The sequence below is a fragment of the Aptenodytes patagonicus genome, chromosome 26 (genome assembly GCF_965638725.1).
Source record: "Aptenodytes patagonicus chromosome 26, bAptPat1.pri.cur, whole genome shotgun sequence".
NCBI classification, from domain to species: domain Eukaryota; kingdom Metazoa; phylum Chordata; class Aves; order Sphenisciformes; family Spheniscidae; genus Aptenodytes; species Aptenodytes patagonicus.
The window spans coordinates 1,557,702-1,580,787 of NC_134974.1; the positions used below are offsets into that span (position 1 = coordinate 1,557,702).

At 55.2% G+C, this 23,086-nt stretch overlaps 7 protein-coding genes across 8 annotated transcripts; all 7 read right to left on the reverse strand.

The window, feature by feature from the left end:
• Positions 1–1,346: 1,346 nt before the first annotated feature.
• On the reverse strand, positions 1,347–2,459 carry LOC143171176 (feather beta keratin-like). The gene is made up of 2 exons (XM_076359963.1): positions 2,453–2,459; positions 1,347–2,115 (listed from the first exon to the last, which is right to left on the reverse strand). The coding sequence occupies exon 2, from the start codon at positions 2,092–2,094 to the stop codon at positions 1,798–1,800; it is 297 nt and encodes a 98-aa protein (XP_076216078.1). The 5' UTR covers positions 2,095–2,115; positions 2,453–2,459; the 3' UTR covers positions 1,347–1,797.
• Positions 2,460–4,519: 2,060 nt separating this feature from the next.
• Positions 4,520–5,632, reverse strand: LOC143171173 (feather beta keratin-like). Its single transcript, XM_076359961.1, has 2 exons — positions 5,626–5,632; positions 4,520–5,288 (listed from the first exon to the last, which is right to left on the reverse strand). Exon 2 carries the CDS (start codon positions 5,265–5,267, stop codon positions 4,971–4,973), a length of 297 nt encoding a protein of 98 aa, XP_076216076.1. The 5' UTR covers positions 5,268–5,288; positions 5,626–5,632; the 3' UTR covers positions 4,520–4,970.
• Positions 5,633–7,768: 2,136 nt separating this feature from the next.
• Positions 7,769–8,810, reverse strand: LOC143171186 (feather beta keratin-like). The gene is made up of 2 exons (XM_076359985.1): positions 8,804–8,810; positions 7,769–8,466 (listed from the first exon to the last, which is right to left on the reverse strand). Exon 2 carries the CDS (start codon positions 8,443–8,445, stop codon positions 8,149–8,151), a length of 297 nt encoding a protein of 98 aa, XP_076216100.1. The 5' UTR covers positions 8,446–8,466; positions 8,804–8,810; the 3' UTR covers positions 7,769–8,148.
• Positions 8,811–10,834: 2,024 nt separating this feature from the next.
• LOC143171185 (feather beta keratin-like) lies at positions 10,835–11,947 on the reverse strand. Its single transcript, XM_076359983.1, has 2 exons — positions 11,941–11,947; positions 10,835–11,603 (listed from the first exon to the last, which is right to left on the reverse strand). Exon 2 carries the CDS (start codon positions 11,580–11,582, stop codon positions 11,286–11,288), a length of 297 nt encoding a protein of 98 aa, XP_076216098.1. The 5' UTR covers positions 11,583–11,603; positions 11,941–11,947; the 3' UTR covers positions 10,835–11,285.
• A 2,068-nt stretch (positions 11,948–14,015) lies between these two features.
• LOC143171163 (feather beta keratin) lies at positions 14,016–15,128 on the reverse strand. The gene is made up of 2 exons (XM_076359946.1): positions 15,122–15,128; positions 14,016–14,784 (listed from the first exon to the last, which is right to left on the reverse strand). Exon 2 carries the CDS (start codon positions 14,761–14,763, stop codon positions 14,467–14,469), a length of 297 nt encoding a protein of 98 aa, XP_076216061.1. The 5' UTR covers positions 14,764–14,784; positions 15,122–15,128; the 3' UTR covers positions 14,016–14,466.
• Positions 15,129–17,196: 2,068 nt separating this feature from the next.
• Positions 17,197–18,309, reverse strand: LOC143171184 (feather beta keratin). The gene is made up of 2 exons (XM_076359982.1): positions 18,303–18,309; positions 17,197–17,965 (listed from the first exon to the last, which is right to left on the reverse strand). Exon 2 carries the CDS (start codon positions 17,942–17,944, stop codon positions 17,648–17,650), a length of 297 nt encoding a protein of 98 aa, XP_076216097.1. The 5' UTR covers positions 17,945–17,965; positions 18,303–18,309; the 3' UTR covers positions 17,197–17,647.
• A 2,200-nt stretch (positions 18,310–20,509) lies between these two features.
• LOC143171164 (feather beta keratin-like) lies at positions 20,510–21,768 on the reverse strand. Of its 2 annotated transcripts, none has more exons than XM_076359947.1 (2): positions 21,622–21,768; positions 20,510–21,281 (listed from the first exon to the last, which is right to left on the reverse strand). In XM_076359947.1, exons 1-2 carry the CDS (start codon positions 21,766–21,768, stop codon positions 20,961–20,963), a joined length of 468 nt encoding a protein of 155 aa, XP_076216062.1. In that variant the 3' UTR covers positions 20,510–20,960. The 2 variants fall into 2 exon arrangements, with proteins under 2 accessions (XP_076216062.1, XP_076216063.1); XM_076359948.1 differs by having other exon boundaries at positions 20,510–21,278; positions 21,618–21,624.
• Positions 21,769–23,086: the final 1,318 nt, after the last annotated feature.

Genomic DNA, 23,086 nt, shown 5'->3' on the forward strand with positions numbered 1-23,086 from the left:
CCTTCTTCATCCCCAAGGCTACCAAACACTTCTTCTTTGATCCTACACACTAACTCAATAACAGGCACTGCAGAAACCTTGGAAAGCTTTCCATGAGACGTCAAAACTCATCACAAATACGCATGGTCTGAGAACGTCAGCAGGAACACACTGGAGGCATGCAGACATCAGGATCTCTGTTTCCTCTTCCCAAGCGTCCCAGCACACTCAGACATCCAGCTTCCCACTGGCCCGTGCAAGTCCTGCAGTCAGCACCTCTAGTGAGGCTCTGCCCAAAGGCTCCAATGCCCTGCCGCAGCCTGCACGTGCTGCAGATGCGGCCTTCCCTCCCTGGTACGATATTGTCACCCCACCGTGCTTCTGCTGTCAGCTCAGCATGGCTCATGAATGTTGATGGAGAGTGCATTTCCTGAGGGCCTTCCTGCCCAGCAGGGCACGGGGGGGGTGCTGACAGCAGCTGTCTTTCAGGGAAGACAGGGCTTTGGCTATGGGGAAAGGCGTGGTGGGGGTTCCCACAGCGTATGGGACAGCACAGGAGGTGCCCCTCACTCTACCTGAAGCAGGACTGGGGTGCAGGGGGCAAAACATCACCTGTGGAGGCCAAGAGCATGTGGGAGGAAAGGACAGGCAGCTTGTCCTCTCCGACATCACCAACTGCATGACAACTTCACACGCGAGCAAGGTTACTTCCCTCCCTGATGCTGGTGGTCTTGCAGTTTGGGGCAGAAAGGCAGGAAGATGCAATGGCTGCACCCTGGAGGGTTTGTTTGTTTGTTTCTTTGTTTGTTTGTTTGTTTGTTTGTTTGTTTCTTTCTTTCTTTCTTTCTTTCTTTCTTTCTTTCTTTCTTTCTTTCCTTCCTCTCGTCTGCAAGGGATGGACAAGGACTTGCTGAATGCCCTCCCTTCAGTGTCATGAGCCCATGTGAACTCCCAAGCAGTGACTGAGCAGCTCTGCCAACATTGCCAAGTACGTCATAAAGGGAGCTGGGGGGCACAGAGAGAGGGTCTCGGGGCAGAAGTGAAGGCTTACAACTCCTTGGGCATCTGTCAACGCACCAGACATGCCTTGGAGCCATGGAAAGCATTGCAGGGTTTTGCTGAGAGACACAAGTCGTCTAGTGTTCAGGACAAAGGGATGTGGGTGACTTTGGGCAGGCTTTGTCAGATGTAAAGGACAGCCCCCGCCAGGTGACCATTTCAGCGGGACACCCACTCCCAATCCCCCAAGAAAGATACGAGTCTCCCTCACCCCTTCAGCCACCCCTTTACCCTGTAGAGCATCCCTTTTCCCCCTGGACAGCTTGGCTGGGCATCCCAGGAGGGAAGGAACACGAGGAGACTCAAGCTACCATGCAGCATAAACTTTAATGAGTCTAAAGAGTGAAACAAAGCAGTGCGTGCTGGAAGGGACCCGCTCCAGGCTGCTACCAGGGCAGCGGAGAGTCAGGCACCCCTTCACAGCAATGGGACACGCGTCCTCCTCCCACACACGTGGGGGGAGAGGGTGATGAGCAGGGCCCCTCTCCGATTGCTTCAGGACAAACCCATGGCACAGCACAGCAGGAGACAACAGGGACTCAGGATGCGGAGAAGAAAGCAGGAGGAGAAGAAGACAACATCGGTTGGCCGTGTTTCCAGACACCACAGGCTGGCACCTTGCTTCCTTCCCTCCCTCATTGCAGGAGGGCACGAGGGTGCTCAACCCATCTGGAAACCCTGGCCAGCAGTTCCGTCCTCAGTCCGGCACCTGGCTTTGGGCTTCCTGGTCAATGCGCTCACTGGACATCCAGCCTGCCTTTAGCAGGGCAGGCACCTTCTGCCGCAGTAGCGGCCGCCAAGGCCAGAGAGGCCAAAGCCCCCGGAGGAGATGGGCACTCCCTCCTCACTCAGGATGCTGCCAACAGCAGCGGAGGTGGTGGATCCCACAGCGGTGTTCTGGGGGAAGGAGCTGAGGATGGGTCCGGGTAGGGTCACCACCACGGGAGAGGGCTGGATCACCACCCGGGAGTCCTGGCACTGCCTGACGCAGGGCTCGTTGCAGCTGTTGGCAAGCGGGGTTGGGCCACAGGGGCGGCACAGGTCGTAGCAGGACATGGCTGTGGGACGGAGGTGCACCTGGGAGAGAGGGCAGGGAGAGCTCAGGCATCATGTGAGGTGCAGCCTGAACAGCCTGCTCGGCAAGGGAAAAGGCACAGGCTGCGGAGAAGGGACAACCCGAGGAGGGAGGAAGAGAGGATTAGGAACCCCGGACGCACAGTTTCCCTGCAAAGAGAGCCCAAGACCTTCTTCCACCTCCCCACAGTGGAGAATAAGGAGAACAGAGATGCTGGGAGCAGGATCCAGGAGCAAGGCTCTCAGCAAAAGCTACACCGAGGCAAAGTCTCAGTTGAGCCCAGAAGACAAAGAGGAAAAGGAGAAAGACAAGAAACAGACAAAGGCGGTTGCAGCTCACCTTGTTCACCGAGGAGGAGAAGGCAAGAGAAGTGGATGAGGAAGCCTGCTGTTGGACTGGCTTTTATACTGGTCCAGACTGCCCCGGGCCCAGAGGCACCCTTTGCGCATGTCCTGTGTTTACCAACAAGCTCATCTTGCATGCAAAGCATCACAATTACAGAAATGGAGACACTGCTTATGTTCCCTGCAACGCTGCCTTTTCATTTCCCTGTTCATGACATGCCCATTCAGCCACACAGGCTCCTTTCAAGTGACAGGATTAGAGGCCAAAATGTTTCCAGGGGAAATGACACGTCAGCACAGGCAGATGGTGCAGCCAGTGATGAGAAGTGTCCCACCTCGCCGGGTGATGCCATCCCCTTGCCTTCCAGGGCCCCACTTTAAGGATTCTCATAATGAACGGGGCATGTTTTCATGCAACCCTTAAACACAAGGCCAGACGTTAAAAAATTTTCTGTGGCAGGAGTCACCTTATCCATTGTGTAACCTAATACTTAACTCCATCAAATTTAGGTATAAACTTCCCAGTCACCTTGGATACCCTGTAAGGTTTTAGGCTCAGCAATTTAACATCGAGCAAAATCCATATGCTCTTTGCCTTTCCTTACCTTATCTGGAGAGCCTCCAGCAGCCTCCAATCCACAGGAGAAGGGTGTTTGAGAAGCAGAGACGCTCCTCTACAACACACACTAAGTCTACTCCCCCTGCCACCCCCAGCAGCAAAGGTCGGTGTTGGGGCTTCCCAACTGTTCCTTCTTCATCCCCAAGGCTACCAAACACTTCTTCTTTGATCCTACACACTAACTCAATAACAGGCACTGCAGAAACCTTGGAAAGCTTTCCATGAGACGTCAAAACTCATCACAAATACGCATGGTCTGAGAACGTCAGCAGGAACACACTGGAGGCATGCAGACATCAGGATCTCTGTTTCCTCTTCCCAAGCGTCCCAGCACACTCAGACATCCAGCTTCCCACTGGCCCGTGCAAGTCCTGCAGTCAGCACCTCTAGTGAGGCTCTGCCCAAAGGCTCCAATGCCCTGCCGCAGCCTGCACGTGCTGCAGATGCGGCCTTCCCTCCCTGGTACGATATTGTCACCCCACCGTGCTTCTGCTGTCAGCTCAGCATGGCTCATGAATGTTGATGGAGAGTGCATTTCCTGAGGGCCTTCCTGCCCAGCAGGGCACGGGGGGGGTGCTGACAGCAGCTGTCTTTCAGGGAAGACAGGGCTTTGGCTATGGGGAAAGGCGTGGTGGGGGTTCCCACAGCGTATGGGACAGCACAGGAGGTGCCCCTCACTCTACCTGAAGCAGGACTGGGGTGCAGGGGGCAAAACATCACCTGTGGAGGCCAAGAGCATGTGGGAGGAAAGGACAGGCAGCTTGTCCTCTCCGACATCACCAACTGCATGACAACTTCACACGCGAGCAAGGTTACTTCCCTCCCTGATGCTGGTGGTCTTGCAGTTTGGGGCAGAAAGGCAGGAAGATGCAATGGCTGCACCCTGGAGGGTTTGTTTGTTTGTTTCTTTGTTTGTTTGTTTGTTTGTTTCTTTCTTTCTTTCTTTCTTTCCTTCCTCTCGTCTGCAAGGGATGGACAAGGACTTGCTGAATGCCCTCCCTTCAGTGTCATGAGCCCATGTGAACTCCCAAGCAGTGACTGAGCAGCTCTGCCAACATTGCCAAGTACGTCATAAAGGGAGCTGGGGGGCACAGAGAGAGGGTCTCGGGGCAGAAGTGAAGGCTTACAACTCCTTGGGCATCTGTCAACGCACCAGACATGCCTTGGAGCCATGGAAAGCATTGCAGGGTTTTGCTGAGAGACACAAGTCGTCTAGTGTTCAGGACAAAGGGATGTGGGTGACTTTGGGCAGGCTTTGTCAGATGTAAAGGACAGCCCCCGCCAGGTGACCATTTCAGCGGGACACCCACTCCCAATCCCCCAAGAAAGATACGAGTCTCCCTCACCCCTTCAGCCACCCCTTTACCCTGTAGAGCATCCCTTTTCCCCCTGGACAGCTTGGCTGGGCATCCCAGGAGGGAAGGAACACGAGGAGACTCAAGCTACCATGCAGCATAAACTTTAATGAGTCTAAAGAGTGAAACAAAGCAGTGCGTGCTGGAAGGGACCCGCTCCAGGCTGCTACCAGGGCAGCGGAGAGTCAGGCACCCCTTCACAGCAATGGGACACGCGTCCTCCTCCCACACACGTGGGGGGAGAGGGTGATGAGCAGGGCCCCTCTCCGATTGCTTCAGGACGAACCCATGGCACAGCACAGCAGGAGACAACAGGGACTCAGGATGCGGAGAAGAAAGCAGGAGGAGAAGAAGACAACATCGGTTGGCCGTGTTTCCAGACACCACAGGCTGGCACCTTGCTTCCTTCCCTCCCTCATTGCAGGAGGGCACGAGGGTGCTCAACCCATCTGGAAACCCTGGCCAGCAGTTCCGTCCTCAGTCCGGCACCTGGCTTTGGGCTTCCTGGTCAATGCGCTCACTGGACATCCAGCCTGCCTTTAGCAGGGCAGGCACCTTCTGCCGCAGTAGCGGCCGCCAAGGCCAGAGAGGCCAAAGCCCCCGGAGGAGATGGGCACTCCCTCCTCACTCAGGATGCTGCCAACAGCAGCGGAGGTGGTGGATCCCACAGCGGTGTTCTGGGGGAAGGAGCTGAGGATGGGTCCGGGTAGGGTCACCACCACGGGAGAGGGCTGGATCACCACCCGGGAGTCCTGGCACTGCCTGACGCAGGGCTCGTTGCAGCTGTTGGCAAGCGGGGTTGGGCCACAGGGGCGGCACAGGTCGTAGCAGGACATGGCTGTGGGACGGAGGTGCACCTGGGAGAGAGGGCAGGGAGAGCTCAGGCATCATGTGAGGTGCAGCCTGAACAGCCTGCTCGGCAAGGGAAAAGGCACAGGCTGCGGAGAAGGGACAACCCGAGGAGGGAGGAAGAGAGGATTAGGAACCCCGGACGCACAGTTTCCCTGCAAAGAGAGCCCAAGACCTTCTTCCACCTCCCCACAGTGGAGAATAAGGAGAACAGAGATGCTGGGAGCAGGATCCAGGAGCAAGGCTCTCAGCAAAAGCTACACCGAGGCAAAGTCTCAGTTGAGCCCAGAAGACAAAGAGGAAAAGGAGAAAGACAAGAAACAGACAAAGGCGGTTGCAGCTCACCTTGTTCACCGAGGAGGAGAAGGCAAGAGAAGTGGATGAGGAAGCCTGCTGTTGGACTGGCTTTTATACTGGTCCAGACTGCCCCGGGCCCAGAGGCACCCTTTGCGCATGTCATGTGTTTACCAACAAGCTCATCTTGCATGCAAAGCATCACAATTACAGAAATGGAGACACTGCTTATGTTCCCTGCAACGCTGCCTTTTCATTTCCCTGTTCATGACATGCCCATTCAGCCACACAGGCTCCTTTCAAGTGACAGGATTAGAGGCCAAAATGTTTCCAGGGGAAATGACACGTCAGCACAGGCAGATGGTGCAGCCAGTGATGAGAAGTGTCCCACCTCGCCGGGTGATGCCATCCCCTTGCCTTCCAGGGCCCCACTTTAAGGATTCTCATAATGAACGGGGCATGTTTTCATGCAACCCTTAAACACAAGGCCAGACGTTAAAAAATTTTCTGTGGCAGGAGTCACCTTATCCATTGTGTAACCTAATACTTAACTCCATCAAATTTAGGTATAAACTTCCCAGTCACCTTGGATACCCTGTAAGGTTTTAGGCTCAGCAATTTAACATCGAGCAAAATCCATATGCTCTTTGCCTTTCCTTACCTTATCTGGAGAGCCTCCAGCAGCCTCCAATCCACAGGAGAAGGGTGTTTGAGAAGCAGAGACGCTCCTCTACAACACACACTAAGTCTACTCCCCCTGCCACCCCCAGCAGCAAAGGTCGGTGTTGGGGCTTCCCAACTGTTCCTTCTTCATCCCCAAGGCTACCAAACACTTCTTCTTTGATCCTACACACTAACTCAATAACAGGCACTGCAGAAACCTTGGAAAGCTTTCCATGAGACGTCAAAACTCATCACAAATACGCATGGTCTGAGAACGTCAGCAGGAACACACTGGAGGCATGCAGACATCAGGATCTCTGTTTCCTCTTCCCAAGCGTCCCAGCACACTCAGACATCCAGCTTCCCACTGGCCCGTGCAAGTCCTGCAGTCAGCACCTCTAGTGAGGCTCTGCCCAAAGGCTCCAATGCCCTGCCGCAGCCTGCACGTGCTGCAGATGCGGCCTTCCCTCCCTGGTACGATATTGTCACCCCACCGTGCTTCTGCTGTCAGCTCAGCATGGCTCATGAATGTTGATGGAGAGTGCATTTCCTGAGGGCCTTCCTGCCCAGCAGGGCACGGGGGGGGTGCTGACAGCAGCTGTCTTTCAGGGAAGACAGGGCTTTGGCTATGGGGAAAGGCGTGGTGGGGGTTCCCACAGCGTATGGGACAGCACAGGAGGTGCCCCTCACTCTACCTGAAACAGGACTGGGGTGCAGGGGGCAAAACATCACCTGTGGAGGCCAAGAGCATGTGGGAGGAAAGGACAGGCAGCTTGTCCTCTCCGACATCACCAACTGCATGACAACTTCACACGCGAGCAAGGTTACTTCCCTCCCTGATGCTGGTGGTCTTGCAGTTTGGGGCAGAAAGGCAGGAAGATGCAATGGCTGCACCCTGGAGGGTTTGTTTGTTTGTTTCTTTGTTTGTTTGTTTCTTTCTTTCTTTCTTTCTTTCTTTCTTTCCTTCCTCTCGTCTGCAAGGGATGGACAAGGACTTGCTGAATGCCCTCCCTTCAGTGTCATGAGCCCATGTGAACTCCCAAGCAGTGACTGAGCAGCTCTGCCAACATTGCCAAGTACGTCATAAAGGGAGCTGGGGGGCACAGAGAGAGGGTCTCGGGGCAGAAGTGAAGGCTTACAACTCCTTGGGCATCTGTCAACGCACCAGACATGCCTTGGAGCCATGGAAAGCATTGCAGGGTTTTGCTGAGACACAAGTCGTCTAGTGTTCAGGACAAAGGGATGTGGGTGACTTTGGGCAGGCTTTGTCAGATGTAAAGGACAGCCCCCGCCAGGTGACCATTTCAGCGGGACACCCACTCCCAATCCCCCAAGAAAGATACGAGTCTCCCTCACCCCTTCAGCCACCCCTTTACCCTGTAGAGCATCCCTTTTCCCCCTGGACAGCTTGGCTGGGCATCCCAGGAGGGAAGGAACACGAGGAGACTCAAGCTACCATGCAGCATAAACTTTAATGAGTCTAAAGAGTGAAACAAAGCAGTGCAGCACGCTTTGCAGAAGGGAACCGCTCCAGGCTGCTACCAGGGCAGCGGAGAGTCAGGCACCCCTTCACAGCAATGGGACACGCGTCCTCCTCCCACACACGTGGGGGGAGAGGGTGATGAGCAGGGCCCCTCTCCGATTGCTTCAGGACGAACCCATGGCACAGCACAGCAGGAGACAACAGGGACTCAGGATGCGGAGAAGAAAGCAGGAGGAGAAGAAGACAACATCGGTTGGCCGTGTTTCCAGACACCACAGGCTGGCACCTTGCTTCCTTCCCTCCCTCATTGCAGGAGGGCACGAGGGTGCTCAACCCATCTGGAAACCCTGGCCAGCAGTTCCGTCCTCAGTCCGGCACCTGGCTTTGGGCTTCCTGGTCAATGCGCTCACTGGACATCCAGCCTGCCTTTAGCAGGGCAGGCACCTTCTGCCGCAGTAGCGGCCGCCAAGGCCAGAGAGGCCAAAGCCCCCGGAGGAGATGGGCACTCCCTCCTCACTCAGGATGCTGCCAACAGCAGCGGAGGTGGTGGATCCCACAGCGGTGTTCTGGGGGAAGGAGCTGAGGATGGGTCCGGGTAGGGTCACCACCACGGGAGAGGGCTGGATCACCACCCGGGAGTCCTGGCACTGCCTGACGCAGGGCTCGTTGCAGCTGTTGGCAAGCGGGGTTGGGCCACAGGGGCGGCACAGGTCGTAGCAGGACATGGCTGTGGGACGGAGGTGCACCTGGGAGAGAGGGCAGGGAGAGCTCAGGCATCATGTGAGGTGCAGCCTGAACAGCCTGCTCGGCAAGGGAAAAGGCACAGGCTGCGGAGAAGGGACAACCCGAGGAGGGAGGAAGAGAGGATTAGGAACCCCGGACGCACAGTTTCCCTGCAAAGAGAGCCCAAGACCTTCTTCCACCTCCCCACAGTGGAGAATAAGGAGAACAGAGATGCTGGGAGCAGGATCCAGGAGCAAGGCTCTCAGCAAAAGCTACACCGAGGCAAAGTCTCAGTTGAGCCCAGAAGACAAAGAGGAAAAGGAGAAAGACAAGAAACAGACAAAGGCGGTTGCAGCTCACCTTGTTCACCGAGGAGGAGAAGGCAAGAGAAGTGGATGAGGAAGCCTGCTGTTGGACTGGCTTTTATACTGGTCCAGACTGCCCCGGGCCCAGAGGCACCCTTTGCGCATGTCATGTGTTTACCAACAAGCTCATCTTGCATGCAAAGCATCACAATTACAGAAATGGAGACACTGCTTATGTTCCCTGCAACGCTGCCTTTTCATTTCCCTGTTCATGACATGCCCATTCAGCCACACAGGCTCCTTTCAAGTGACAGGATTAGAGGCCAAAATGTTTCCAGGGGAAATGACACGTCAGCACAGGCAGATGGTGCAGCCAGTGATGAGAAGTGTCCCACCTCGCCGGGTGATGCCATCCCCTTGCCTTCCAGGGCCCCACTTTAAGGATTCTCATAATGAACGGGGCATGTTTTCATGCAACCCTTAAACACAAGGCCAGACGTTAAAAAATTTTCTGTGGCAGGAGTCACCTTATCCATTGTGTAACCTAATACTTAACTCCATCAAATTTAGGTATAAACTTCCCAGTCACCTTGGATACCCTGTAAGGTTTTAGGCTCAGCAATTTAACATCGAGCAAAATCCATATGCTCTTTGCCTTTCCTTACCTTATCTGGAGAGCCTCCAGCAGCCTCCAATCCACAGGAGAAGGGTGTTTGAGAAGCAGAGACGCTCCTCTACAACACACACTAAGTCTACTCCCCCTGCCACCCCCAGCAGCAAAGGTCGGTGTTGGGGCTTCCCAACTGTTCCTTCTTCATCCCCAAGGCTACCAAACACTTCTTCTTTGATCCTACACACTAACTCAATAACAGGCACTGCAGAAACCTTGGAAAGCTTTCCATGAGACGTCAAAACTCATCACAAATACGCATGGTCTGAGAACGTCAGCAGGAACACACTGGAGGCATGCAGACATCAGGATCTCTGTTTCCTCTTCCCAAGCGTCCCAGCACACTCAGACATCCAGCTTCCCACTGGCCCGTGCAAGTCCTGCAGTCAGCACCTCTAGTGAGGCTCTGCCCAAAGGCTCCAATGCCCTGCCGCAGCCTGCACGTGCTGCAGATGCGGCCTTCCCTCCCTGGTACGATATTGTCACCCCACCGTGCTTCTGCTGTCAGCTCAGCATGGCTCATGAATGTTGATGGAGAGTGCATTTCCTGAGGGCCTTCCTGCCCAGCAGGGCACGGGGGGGGTGCTGACAGCAGCTGTCTTTCAGGGAAGACAGGGCTTTGGCTATGGGGAAAGGCGTGGTGGGGGTTCCCACAGCGTATGGGACAGCACAGGAGGTGCCCCTCACTCTACCTGAAGCAGGACTGGGGTGCAGGGGGCAAAACATCACCTGTGGAGGCCAAGAGCATGTGGGAGGAAAGGACAGGCAGCTTGTCCTCTCCGACATCACCAACTGCATGACAACTTCACACGCGAGCAAGGTTACTTCCCTCCCTGATGCTGGTGGTCTTGCAGTTTGGGGCAGAAAGGCAGGAAGATGCAATGGCTGCACCCTGGAGGGTTTCTTTCTTTCTTTCCTTCTTTCCTTCCTCTCGTCTGCAAGGGATGGACAAGGACTTGCTGAATGCCCTCCCTTCAGTGTCATGAGCCCATGTGAACTCCCAAGCAGTGACTGAGCAGCTCTGCCAACATTGCCAAGTACGTCATAAAGGGAGCTGGGGGGCACAGAGAGAGGGTCTCGGGGCAGAAGTGAAGGCTTACAACTCCTTGGGCATCTGTCAACGCACCAGACATGCCTTGGAGCCATGGAAAGCATTGCAGGGTTTTGCTGAGAGACACAAGTCGTCTAGTGTTCAGGACAAAGGGATGTGGGTGACTTTGGGCAGGCTTTGTCAGATGTAAAGGACAGCCCCCGCCAGGTGACCATTTCAGCGGGACACCCACTCCCAATCCCCCAAGAAAGATACGAGTCTCCCTCACCCCTTCAGCCACCCCTTTACCCTGTAGAGCATCCCTTTTCCCCCTGGACAGCTTGGCTGGGCATCCCAGGAGGGAAGGAACACGAGGAGACTCAAGCTACCATGCAGCATAAACTTTAATGAGTCTAAAGAGTGAAACAAAGCAGTGCGTGCTGGAAGGGACCCGCTCCAGGCTGCTACCAGGGCAGCGGAGAGTCAGGCACCCCTTCACAGCAATGGGACACGCGTCCTCCTCCCACACACGTGGGGGGAGAGGGTGATGAGCAGGGCCCCTCTCCGATTGCTTCAGGACGAACCCATGGCACAGCACAGCAGGAGACAACAGGGACTCAGGATGCGGAGAAGAAAGCAGGAGGAGAAGAAGACAACATCGGTTGGCCGTGTTTCCAGACACCACAGGCTGGCACCTTGCTTCCTTCCCTCCCTCATTGCAGGAGGGCACGAGGGTGCTCAACCCATCTGGAAACCCTGGCCAGCAGTTCCGTCCTCAGTCCGGCACCTGGCTTTGGGCTTCCTGGTCAATGCGCTCACTGGACATCCAGCCTGCCTTTAGCAGGGCAGGCACCTTCTGCCGCAGTAGCGGCCGCCAAGGCCAGAGAGGCCAAAGCCCCCGGAGGAGATGGGCACTCCCTCCTCACTCAGGATGCTGCCAACAGCAGCGGAGGTGGTGGATCCCACAGCGGTGTTCTGGGGGAAGGAGCTGAGGATGGGTCCGGGTAGGGTCACCACCACGGGAGAGGGCTCGATAATCACCCGGGAGTCCTGGCACTGCCTGACGCAGGGCTCGTTGCAGCTGTTGGCAAGCGGGGTTGGGCCACAGGGGCGGCACAGGTCGTAGCAGGACATGGCTGTGGGACGGAGGTGCACCTGGGAGAGAGGGCAGGGAGAGCTCAGGCATCATGTGAGGTGCAGCCTGAACAGCCTGCTCGGCAAGGGAAAAGGCACAGGCTGCGGAGAAGGGACAACCCGAGGAGGGAGGAAGAGAGGATTAGGAACCCCGGACGCACAGTTTCCCTGCAAAGAGAGCCCAAGACCTTCTTCCACCTCCCCACAGTGGAGAATAAGGAGAACAGAGATGCTGGGAGCAGGATCCAGGAGCAAGGCTCTCAGCAAAAGCTACACCGAGGCAAAGTCTCAGTTGAGCCCAGAAGACAAAGAGGAAAAGGAGAAAGACAAGAAACAGACAAAGGCGGTTGCAGCTCACCTTGTTCACCGAGGAGGAGAAGGCAAGAGAAGTGGATGAGGAAGCCTGCTGTTGGACTGGCTTTTATACTGGTCCAGACTGCCCCGGGCCCAGAGGCACCCTTTGCGCATGTCATGTGTTTACCAACAAGCTCATCTTGCATGCAAAGCATCACAATTACAGAAATGGAGACACTGCTTATGTTCCCTGCAACGCTGCCTTTTCATTTCCCTGTTCATGACATGCCCATTCAGCCACACAGGCTCCTTTCAAGTGACAGGATTAGAGGCCAAAATGTTTCCAGGGGAAATGACACGTCAGCACAGGCAGATGGTGCAGCCAGTGATGAGAAGTGTCCCACCTCGCCGGGTGATGCCATCCCCTTGCCTTCCAGGGCCCCACTTTAAGGATTCTCATAATGAACGGGGCATGTTTTCATGCAACCCTTAAACACAAGGCCAGACGTTAAAAAATTTTCTGTGGCAGGAGTCACCTTATCCATTGTGTAACCTAATACTTAACTCCATCAAATTTAGGTATAAACTTCCCAGTCACCTTGGATACCCTGTAAGGTTTTAGGCTCAGCAATTTAACATCGAGCAAAATCCATATGCTCTTTGCCTTTCCTTACCTTATCTGGAGAGCCTCCAGCAGCCTCCAATCCACAGGAGAAGGGTGTTTGAGAAGCAGAGACGCTCCTCTACAACACACACTAAGTCTACTCCCCCTGCCACCCCCAGCAGCAAAGGTCGGTGTTGGGGCTTCCCAACTGTTCCTTCTTCATCCCCAAGGCTACCAAACACTTCTTCTTTGATCCTACACACTAACTCAATAACAGGCACTGCAGAAACCTTGGAAAGCTTTCCATGAGACGTCAAAACTCATCACAAATACGCATGGTCTGAGAACGTCAGCAGGAACACACTGGAGGCATGCAGACATCAGGATCTCTGTTTCCTCTTCCCAAGCGTCCCAGCACACTCAGACATCCAGCTTCCCACTGGCCCGTGCAAGTCCTGCAGTCAGCACCTCTAGTGAGGCTCTGCCCAAAGGCTCCAATGCCCTGCCGCAGCCTGCACGTGCTGCAGATGCGGCCTTCCCTCCCTGGTACGATATTGTCACCCCACCGTGCTTCTGCTGTCAGCTCAGCATGGCTCATGAATGTTGATGGAGAGTGCATTTCCTGAGGGCCTTCCTGCCCAGCAGGGCACGGGGGGGGTGCTGACAGCAGCTGTCTTTCAGGGAAGACAGGGCTTTGGCTATGGGGAAAGGCGTGGTGGGGGTTCCCACAGCGTATGGGACAGCACAGGAGGTGCCCCTCACTGTACCTGAAGCAGGACTGGGGTGCAGGGGGCAAAACATCACCTGTGGAGGCCAAGAGCATGTGGGAGGAAAGGACAGGCAGCTTGTCCTCTCCGACATCACCAACTGCATGACAACTTCACACGCGAGCAAGGTTACTTCCCTCCCTGATGCTGGTGGTCTTGCAGTTTGGGGCAGAAAGGCAGGAAGATGCAATGGCTGCACCCTGGAGGGTTTGTTTGTTTGTTTGTTTGTTTGTTTGTTTGTTTCTTTCTTTCTTTCTTTCTTTCTTTCTTTCTTTCCTTCCTCTCGTCTGCAAGGGATGGACAAGGACTTGCTGAATGCCCTCCCTTCAGTGTCATGAGCCCATGTGAACTCCCAAGCAGTGACTGAGCAGCTCTGCCAACATTGCCAAGTACGTCATAAAGGGAGCTGGGGGGCACAGAGAGAGGGTCTCGGGGCAGAAGTGAAGGCTTACAACTCCTTGGGCATCTGTCAACGCACCAGACATGCCTTGGAGCCATGGAAAGCATTGCAGGGTTTTGCTGAGAGACACAACAAGTCTAGTGTTCAGGACAAAGGGATGTGGGTGACTTTGGGCAGGCTTTGTCAGATGTAAAGGACAGCCCCCGCCAGGTGACCATTTCAGCGGGACACCCACTCCCAATCCCCCAAGAAAGATACGAGTCTCCCTCATCCCTTCAGCCACCCCTTTACCCTGTAGAGCATCCCTTTTCCCCCTGGACAGCTTGGCTGGGCATCCCAGGAGGGAAGGAACACGAGGAGACTCAAGCTACCATGCAGCATAAACTTTAATGAGTCTAAAGAGTGAAACAAAGCAGTGCGTGCTGGAAGGGACCCGCTCCAGGCTGCTACCAGGGCAGCGGAGAGTCAGGCACCCCTTCACAGCAATGGGACACGCGTCCTCCTCCCACACACGTGGGGGGAGAGGGTGATGAGCAGGGCCCCTCTCCGATTGCTTCAGGACGAACCCATGGCACAGCACAGCAGGAGACAACAGGGACTCAGGATGCGGAGAAGAAAGCAGGAGGAGAAGAAGACAACATCGGTTGGCCGTGTTTCCAGACACCACAGGCTGGCACCTTGCTTCCTTCCCTCCCTCATTGCAGGAGGGCACGAGGGTGCTCAACCCATCTGGAAACCCTGGCCAGCAGTTCCGTCCTCAGTCCGGCACCTGGCTTTGGGCTTCCTGGTCAATGCGCTCACTGGACATCCAGCCTGCCTTTAGCAGGGCAGGCACCTTCTGCCGCAGTAGCGGCCACCAAGGCCAGAGAGGCCAAAGCCCCCAGAGGAGATGGGCACTCCCTCAGCACTCAGGATGCTGCCAACAGCAGCGGAGGTGGTGGATCCCACAGCGGTGTTCTGGGGGAAGGAGCTGAGGATGGGTCCGGGTAGGGTCACCACCACGGGAGAGGGCTCGATAATCACCCGGGAGTCCTGGCACTGCCTGACGCAGGGCTCGTTGCAGCTGTTGGCAAGCGGGGTTGGGCCACAGGGGCGGCACAGGTCGTAGCAGGACATGGCTGTGGGACGGAGGTGCACCTGGGAGAGAGGGCAGGGAGAGCTCAGGCATCATGTGAGGTGCAGCCTGAACAGCCTGCTCGGCAAGGGAAAAGGCACAGGCTGCGGAGAAGGGACAACCCGAGGAGGGAGGAAGAGAGGATTAGGAACCCCGGACGCACAGTTTCCCTGCAAAGAGAGCCCAAGACCTTCTTCCACCTCCCCACAGTGGAGAATAAGGAGAACAGAGATGCTGGGAGCAGGATCCAGGAGCAAGGCTCTCAGCAAAAGCTACACCGAGGCAAAGTCTCAGTTGAGCCCAGAAGACAAAGAGGAAAAGGAGAAAGACAAGAAACAGACAAAGGCGGTTGCAGCTCACCTTGTTCACCGAGGAGGAGAAGGCAAGAGAAGTGGATGAGGAAGCCTGCTGTTGGACTGGCTTTTATACTGGTCCAGACTGCCCCGGGCCCAGAGGCACCCTTTGCGCATGTCATGTGTTTACCAACAAGCTCATCTTGCATGCAAAGCATCACAATTACAGAAATGGAGACACTGCTTATGTTCCCTGCAACGCTGCCTTTTCATTTCCCTGTTCATGACATGCCCATTCAGCCACACAGGCTCCTTTCAAGTGACAGGATTAGAGGCCAAAATGTTTCCAGGGGAAATGACACGTCAGCACAGGCAGATGGTGCAGCCAGTGATGAGAAGTGTCCCACCTCGCCGGGTGATGCCATCCCCTTGCCTTCCAGGGCCCCACTTTAAGGATTCTCATAATGAACGGGGCATGTTTTCATGCAACCCTTAAACACAAGGCCAGACGTTAAAAAATTTTCTGTGGCAGGAGTCACCTTATCCATTGTGTAACCTAATACTTAACTCCATCAAATTTAGGTATAAACTTCCCAGTCACCTTGGATACCCTGTAAGGTTTTAGGCTCAGCAATTTAACATCGAGCAAAATCCATATGCTCTTTGCCTTTCCTTACCTTATCTGGAGAGCCTCCAGCAGCCTCCAATCCACAGGAGAAGGGTGTTTGAGAAGCAGAGACGCTCCTCTACAACACACACTAAGTCTACTCCCCCTGCCACCCCCAGCAGCAAAGGTCGGTGTTGGGGCTTCCCAACTGTTCCTTCTTCATCCCCAAGGCTACCAAACACTTCTTCTTTGATCCTACACACTAACTCAATAACAGGCACTGCAGAAACCTTGGAAAGCTTTCCATGAGACGTCAAAACTCATCACAAATACGCATGGTCTGAGAACGTCAGCAGGAACACACTGGAGGCATGCAGACATCAGGATCTCTGTTTCCTCTTCCCAAGCGTCCCAGCACACTCAGACATCCAGCTTCCCACTGGCCCGTGCAAGTCCTGCAGTCAGCACCTCTAGTGAGGCTCTGCCCAAAGGCTCCAATGCCCTGCCGCAGCCTGCACGTGCTGCAGATGCGGCCTTCCCTCCCTGGTACGATATTGTCACCCCACCGTGCTTCTGCTGTCAGCTCAGCATGGCTCATGAATGTTGATGGAGAGTGCATTTCCTGAGGGCCTTCCTGCCCAGCAGGGCACGGGGGGGGTGCTGACAGCAGCTGTCTTTCAGGGAAGACAGGGCTTTGGCTATGGGGAAAGGCGTGGTGGGGGTTCCCACAGCGTATGGGACAGCACAGGAGGTGCCCCTCACTGTACCTGAAGCAGGACTGGGGTGCAGGGGGCAAAACATCACCTGTGGAGGCCAAGAGCATGTGGGAGGAAAGGACAGGCAGCTTGTCCTCTCCGACATCACCAACTGCATGACAACTTCACACGCGAGCAAGGTTACTTCCCTCCCTGATGCTGGTGGTCTTGCAGTTTGGGGCAGAAAGGCAGGAAGATGCAATGGCTGCACCCTGGAGGGTTTGTTTGTTTGTTTGTTTGTTTGTTTGTTTGTTTGTTTCTTTCTTTCTTTCTTTCTTTCTTTCTTTCCTTCCTCTCGTCTGCAAGGGATGGACAAGGACTTGCTGAATGCCCTCCCTTCAGTGTCATGAGCCCATGTGAACTCCCAAGCAGTGACTGAGCAGCTCTGCCAACATTGCCAAGTACGTCATAAAGGGAGCTGGGGGGCACAGAGAGAGGGTCTCGGGGCAGAAGTGAAGGCTTACAACTCCTTGGGCATCTGTCAACGCACCAGACATGCCTTGGAGCCATGGAAAGCATTGCAGGGTTTTGCTGAGAGACACAACAAGTCTAGTGTTCAGGACAAAGGGATGTGGGTGACTTTGGGCAGGCTTTGTCAGATGTAAAGGACAGCCCCCGCCAGGTGACCATTTCAGCGGGACACCCACTCCCAATCCCCCAAGAAAGATACGAGTCTCCCTCATCCCTTCAGCCACCCCTTTACCCTGTAGAGCATCCCTTTTCCCCCTGGACAGCTTGGCTGGGCATCCCAGGAGGGAAGGAACACGAGGAGACTCAAGCTACCATGCAGCATAAACTTTAATGAGTCTAAAGAGTGAAACAAAGCAGTGCGTGCTGGAAGGGACCCGCTCCAGGCTGCTACCAGGGCAGCGGAGAGTCAGGCACCCCTTCACAGCAATGGGACACGCGTCCTCCTCCCACACACGTGGGGGGAGAGGGTGATGAGCAGGGCCCCTCTCGGATTGCTTCAGGACGAACCCATGGCACAGCACAGCAGGAGACAACAGGGACTCAGGATGCGGAGAAGAAAGCAGGAGGAGAAGAAGACAACATCGGTTGGCCGTGTTTCCAGACACCACAGGCTGGCACCTTGCTTCCTTCCCTCCCTCATTGCAGGAGGGCACGAGGGTGCTCAACCCATCTGGAAACCCTGGCCAGCAGTTCCGTCCTCAGTCCGGCACCTGGCTTTGGGCTTCCTGGTCAATGCGCTCACTGGACATCCAGCCTGCCTTTAGCAGGGCAGGCACCTTCTGCCGCAGTAGCGGCCACCAAGGCCAGAGAGGCCAAAGCCCCCAGAGGAGATGGGCACTCCCTCAGCACTCAGGATGCTGCCAACAGCAGCGGAGGTGGTGGATCCCACAGCGGTGTTCTGGGGGAAGGAGCTGAGGATGGGTCCGGGTAGGGTCACCACCACGGGAGAGGGCTCGATAATCACCCGGGAGTCCTGGCACTGCCTGACGCAGGGCTCGTTGCAGCTGTTGGCAAGCGGGGTTGGGCCACAGGGGCGGCACAGGTCGTAGCAGGACATGGCTGTGGGACGGAGGTGCACCTGGGAGAGAGGGCAGGGAGAGCTCAGGCATCATGTGAGGTGCAGCCTGAACAGCCTGCTCGGCAAGGGAAAAGGCACAGGCTGCGGAGAAGGGACAACCCGAGGAGGGAGGAAGAGAGGATTAGGAACCCCGGACGCACAGTTTCCCTGCAAAGAGAGCCCAAGACCTTCTTCCACCTCCCCACAGTGGAGAATAAGGAGAACAGAGATGCTGGGAGCAGGATCCAGGAGCAAGGCTCTCAGCAAAAGCTACACCGAGGCAAAGTCTCAGTTGAGCCCAGAAGACAAAGAGGAAAAGGAGAAAGACAAGAAACAGACAAAGGCGGTTGCAGCTCACCTTGTTCACCGAGGAGGAGAAGGCAAGAGAAGTGGATGAGGAAGCCTGCTGTTGGACTGGCTTTTATACTGGTCCAGACTGCCCCGGGCCCAGAGGCACCCTTTGCGCATGTCATGTGTTTACCAACAAGCTCATCTTGCATGCAAAGCATCACAATTACAGAAATGGAGACACTGCTTATGTTCCCTGCAACGCTGCCTTTTCATTTCCCTGTTCATGACATGCCCATTCAGCCACACAGGCTCCTTTCAAGTGACAGGATTAGAGGCCAAAATGTTTCCAGGGGAAATGACACGTCAGCACAGGCAGATGGTGCAGCCAGTGATGAGAAGTGTCCCACCTCGCCGGGTGATGCCATCCCCTTGCCTTCCAGGGCCCCACTTTAAGGATTCTCATAATGAACGGGGCATGTTTTCATGCAACCCTTAAACACAAGGCCAGACGTTAAAAAATTTTCTGTGGCAGGAGTCACCTTATCCATTGTGTAACCTAATACTTAACTCCATCAAATTTAGGTATAAACTTCCCAGTCACCTTGGATACCCTGTAAGGTTTTAGGCTCAGCAATTTAACATCGAGCAAAATCCATATGCTCTTTGCCTTTCCTTACCTTATCTGGAGAGCCTCCAGCAGCCTCCAATCCACAGGAGAAGGGTGTTTGAGAAGCAGAGACGCTCCTCTACAACACACACTAAGTCTACTCCCCCTGCCACCCCCAGCAGCAAAGGTCGGTGTTGGGGCTTCCCAACTGTTCCTTCTTCATCCCCAAGGCTACCAAACACTTCTTCTTTGATCCTACACACTAACTCAATAACAGGCACTGCAGAAACCTTGGAAAGCTTTCCATGAGACGTCAAAACTCATCACAAATACGCATGGTCTGAGAACGTCAGCAGGAACACACTGGAGGCATGCAGACATCAGGATCTCTGTTTCCTCTTCCCAAGCGTCCCAGCACACTCAGACATCCAGCTTCCCACTGGCCCGTGCAAGTCCTGCAGTCAGCACCTCTAGTGAGGCTCTGCCCAAAGGCTCCAATGCCCTGCCGCAGCCTGCACGTGCTGCAGATGCGGCCTTCCCTCCCTGGTACGATATTGTCACCCCACCGTGCTTCTGCTGTCAGCTCAGCATGGCTCATGAATGTTGATGGAGAGTGCATTTCCTGAGGGCCTTCCTGCCCAGCAGGGCACGGGGGGGGTGCTGACAGCAGCTGTCTTTCAGGGAAGACAGGGCTTTGGCTATGGGGAAAGGCGTGGTGGGGGTTCCCACAGCGTATGGGACAGCACAGGAGGTGCCCCTCACTCTACCTGAAGCAGGACTGGGGTGCAGGGGGCAAAACATCACCTGTGGAGGCCAAGAGCATGTGGGAGGAAAGGACAGGCAGCTTGTCCTCTCCGACATCACCAACTGCATGACAACTTCACACGCGAGCAAGGTTACTTCCCTCCCTGATGCTGGTGGTCTTGCAGTTTGGGGCAGAAAGGCAGGAAGATGCAATGGCTGCACCCTGGAGGGTTTGTTTGTTTGTTTGTTTCTTTCTTTCTTTCTTTCTTTCTTTCTTTCTTTCTTTCTTTCTTTCTTTCTTTCTTTCTTTCTTTCTTTCTTTCTTTCTTTCTTTCTTTCTTTCTTTCTTTCTTTCTTTCTTTCTTTCTTTCTTTCTTTCTTTCTTTCTTTCTTTCTTTCTTTCTTTCTTTCTTTCTTTCTTTCTTTCTTTCCTTCCTCTCGTCTGCAAGGGATGGACAAGGACTTGCTGAATGCCCTCCCTTCAGTGTCATGAGCCCATGTGAACTCCCAAGCAGTGACTGAGCAGCTCTGCCAACATTGCCAAGTACGTCATAAAGGGAGCTGGGGGGCACAGAGAGAGGGTCTCGGGGCAGAAGTGAAGGCTTACAACTCCTTGGGCATCTGTCAACGCACCAGACATGCCTTGGAGCCATGGAAAGCATTGCAGGGTTTTGCTGAGACACACAAGTCGTCTAGTGTTCAGGACAAAGGGATGTGGGTGACTTTGGGCAGGCTTTGTCAGATGTAAAGGACAGCCCCCGCCAGGTGACCATTTCAGCGGGACACCCACTCCCAATCCCCCAAGAAAGATACGAGTCTCCCTCACCCCTTCAGCCACCCCTTTACCCTGTAGAGCATCCCTTTTCCCCCTGGACAGCTTGGCTGGGCATCCCAGGAGGGAAGGAACACGAGGAGACTCAAGCTACCATGCAGCATAAACTTTAATGAGTCTAAAGAGTGAAACAAAGCAGTGCGTGCTGGAAGGGACCCGCTCCAGGCTGCTACCAGGGCAGCGGAGAGTCAGGCACCCCTTCACAGCAATGGGACACGCGTCCTCCTCCCACACACGTGGGGGGAGAGGGTGATGAGCAGGGCCCCTCTCCGATTGCTTCAGGACAAACCCATGGCACAGCACAGCAGGAGACAACAGGGACTCAGGATGCGGAGAAGAAAGCAGGAGGAGAAGAAGACAACATCGGTTGGCCGTGTTTCCAGACACCACAGGCTGGCACCTTGCTTCCTTCCCTCCCTCATTGCAGGAGGGCACGAGGGTGCTCAACCCATCTGGAAACCCTGGCCAGCAGTTCCGTCCTCAGTCCGGCACCTGGCTTTGGGCTTCCTGGTCAATGCGCTCACTGGACATCCAGCCTGCCTTTAGCAGGGCAGGCACCTTCTGCCGCAGTAGCGGCCGCCAAGGCCAGAGAGGCCAAAGCCCCCGGAGGAGATGGGCACTCCCTCCTCACTCAGGATGCTGCCAACAGCAGCGGAGGTGGTGGATCCCACAGCGGTGTTCTGGGGGAAGGAGCTGAGGATGGGTCCGGGTAGGGTCACCACCACGGGAGAGGGCTGGATCACCACCCGGGAGTCCTGGCACTGCCTGACGCAGGGCTCGTTGCAGCTGTTGGCAAGCGGGGTTGGGCCACAGGGGCGGCACAGGTCGTAGCAGGACATGGCTGTGGGACGGAGGTGCACCTGGGAGAGAGGGCAGGGAGAGCTCAGGCATCATGTGAGGTGCAGCCTGAACAGCCTGCTCGGCAAGGGAAAAGGCACAGGCTGCGGAGAAGGGACAACCCGAGGAGGGAGGAAGAGAGGATTAGGAACCCCGGACGCACAGTTTCCCTGCAAAGAGAGCCCAAGACCTTCTTCCACCTCCCCACAGTGGAGAATAAGGAGAACAGAGATGCTGGGAGCAGGATCCAGGAGCAAGGCTCTCAGCAAAAGCTACACCGAGGCAAAGTCTCAGTTGAGCCCAGAAGACAAAGAGGAGAACAAGAGAAAGAGGGGAGTGAGGCAAAGGTGGTTGCAGCTCACCTTGTTCACCGAGGAGGAGAAGGCAAGAGAAGTGGATGAGGAAGCCTGCTGTTGGACTGGCTTTTATACTGGTCCAGACTGCCCCGGGCCCAGAGGCACCCTTTGCGCATGTCATGTGTTTACCAACAAGCTCATCTTGCATGCAAAGCATCACAATTACAGAAATGGAGACACTGCTTATGTTCCCTGCAACGCTGCCTTTTCATTTCCCTGTTCATGACATGCCCATTCAGCCACACAGGCTCCTTTCAAGTGACAGGATTAGAGGCCAAAATGTTTCCAGGGGAAATGACACGTCAGCACAGGCAGATGGTGCAGCCAGTGATGAGAAGTGTCCCACCTCGCCGGGTGATGCCATCCCCTTGCCCTCCAGGGCCTCACTTTAAAGTGTTTCCTGATAAATGGGGCAGGTCTCCGCATAACCCTGCGCCTTCAGCCTGGACATCCACATGCAAGGGTCGGCACCGTCAATCGCTCTCCCTCATGCTGTGCTCACCCACACCGTTTTAGGCATCGCCTTTCTAGGCAGGGTACCTCTGCTCTTGGGTTTTAGTCTCTCTCTCTGAGATTGAGCTTTGCTCTCGGCAGAAGTTTGCTTGGCTCTTTTGCCATCTTCCTTCTCTCCTTCATCCTTAGCTGCCTTAAGCAGCACAGTACCAGTGGTTAAGAATGAAGGCTATTTCCCGCCCAACACTCTTTACTGGAGACCTCTGGTAAAGTTCGAGGCACCCCTGTGACCAAGGAACGTGCTGGCCAATCGATACACTGCCTTCTTCCTGCCTGAGTCTTTGCCACAACTTCTGCTCTGGCCATCCAGACTGCTGGCACAGCAGGCATGACCAAGTACTTGGCAGGACCTCCACAGGACACCCAACCCTGCTCAGCACCAAGCAGGGTCCACGAGTCTTTGTCAGGACAGTCGGAGGAGCACGGCACAAGAGGTGCCTCCTACTCTACCTGAAGCACAACCAGAGCAGCAGGACCAAAGTGTTGCCTGTGGAGGACAAGGGAGTGGGAAGGAGGGACTGAGAACAGAGCCGGCGGGCTACCACTCCCTCAGTCTCCCCAGCTTGAGGCCTGGTTGGAGGGACAAAAGGATCGCTGCTTGGGACCTCTACAGGCACAGCCTGCACAGCAGCTGAGTGGGGTTTCTGGAGGATTTGCAGCACGTCTGCTCCAGACTCACTGCCCTTCAGGACACAGTGACACACACAGAAGGACTCCACAACACCTAATGCTTTTGACCACAAGACTGCTCCAGTCGGGGCAAAGATGCTTTTCCTGCTCCCTTCTAGACCTCTGCAGAGATTCCAGGACATGTCACCCACGCTACCCATCACTTCCACATGAGGGAGGGCGATCCCTGTGTGTCCATCCCCCTCCCCTACCCATTTTACACACCCATGCTCAACCCATCCCCATTGTGCCAAAATCTAGCAGAGGGCTCACATCTCCCTTTACACAGTTGC

Coding starts and splice junctions, on each gene's coding strand:
- LOC143171176 (XM_076359963.1), bottom strand. CDS start 2,094: ATGTCCTGCTACGACCTGTGCCGCCCCTGTGGCCCAACCCCGCTTGCC.
- LOC143171173 (XM_076359961.1), bottom strand. CDS start 5,267: ATGTCCTGCTACGACCTGTGCCGCCCCTGTGGCCCAACCCCGCTTGCC.
- LOC143171186 (XM_076359985.1), bottom strand. CDS start 8,445: ATGTCCTGCTACGACCTGTGCCGCCCCTGTGGCCCAACCCCGCTTGCC.
- LOC143171185 (XM_076359983.1), bottom strand. CDS start 11,582: ATGTCCTGCTACGACCTGTGCCGCCCCTGTGGCCCAACCCCGCTTGCC.
- LOC143171163 (XM_076359946.1), bottom strand. CDS start 14,763: ATGTCCTGCTACGACCTGTGCCGCCCCTGTGGCCCAACCCCGCTTGCC.
- LOC143171184 (XM_076359982.1), bottom strand. CDS start 17,944: ATGTCCTGCTACGACCTGTGCCGCCCCTGTGGCCCAACCCCGCTTGCC.
- LOC143171164 (XM_076359947.1), bottom strand. CDS start 21,768: ATGCTTTGCATGCAAGATGAGCTTGTTGGTAAACACATGACATGCGCA. Junction 21,282..21,621: donor GCCTTCTCCTCCTCGGTGAA/CAAGGTGAGCTG, acceptor TGCCCTCTCTCC/CAGGTGCACCTCCGTCCCAC.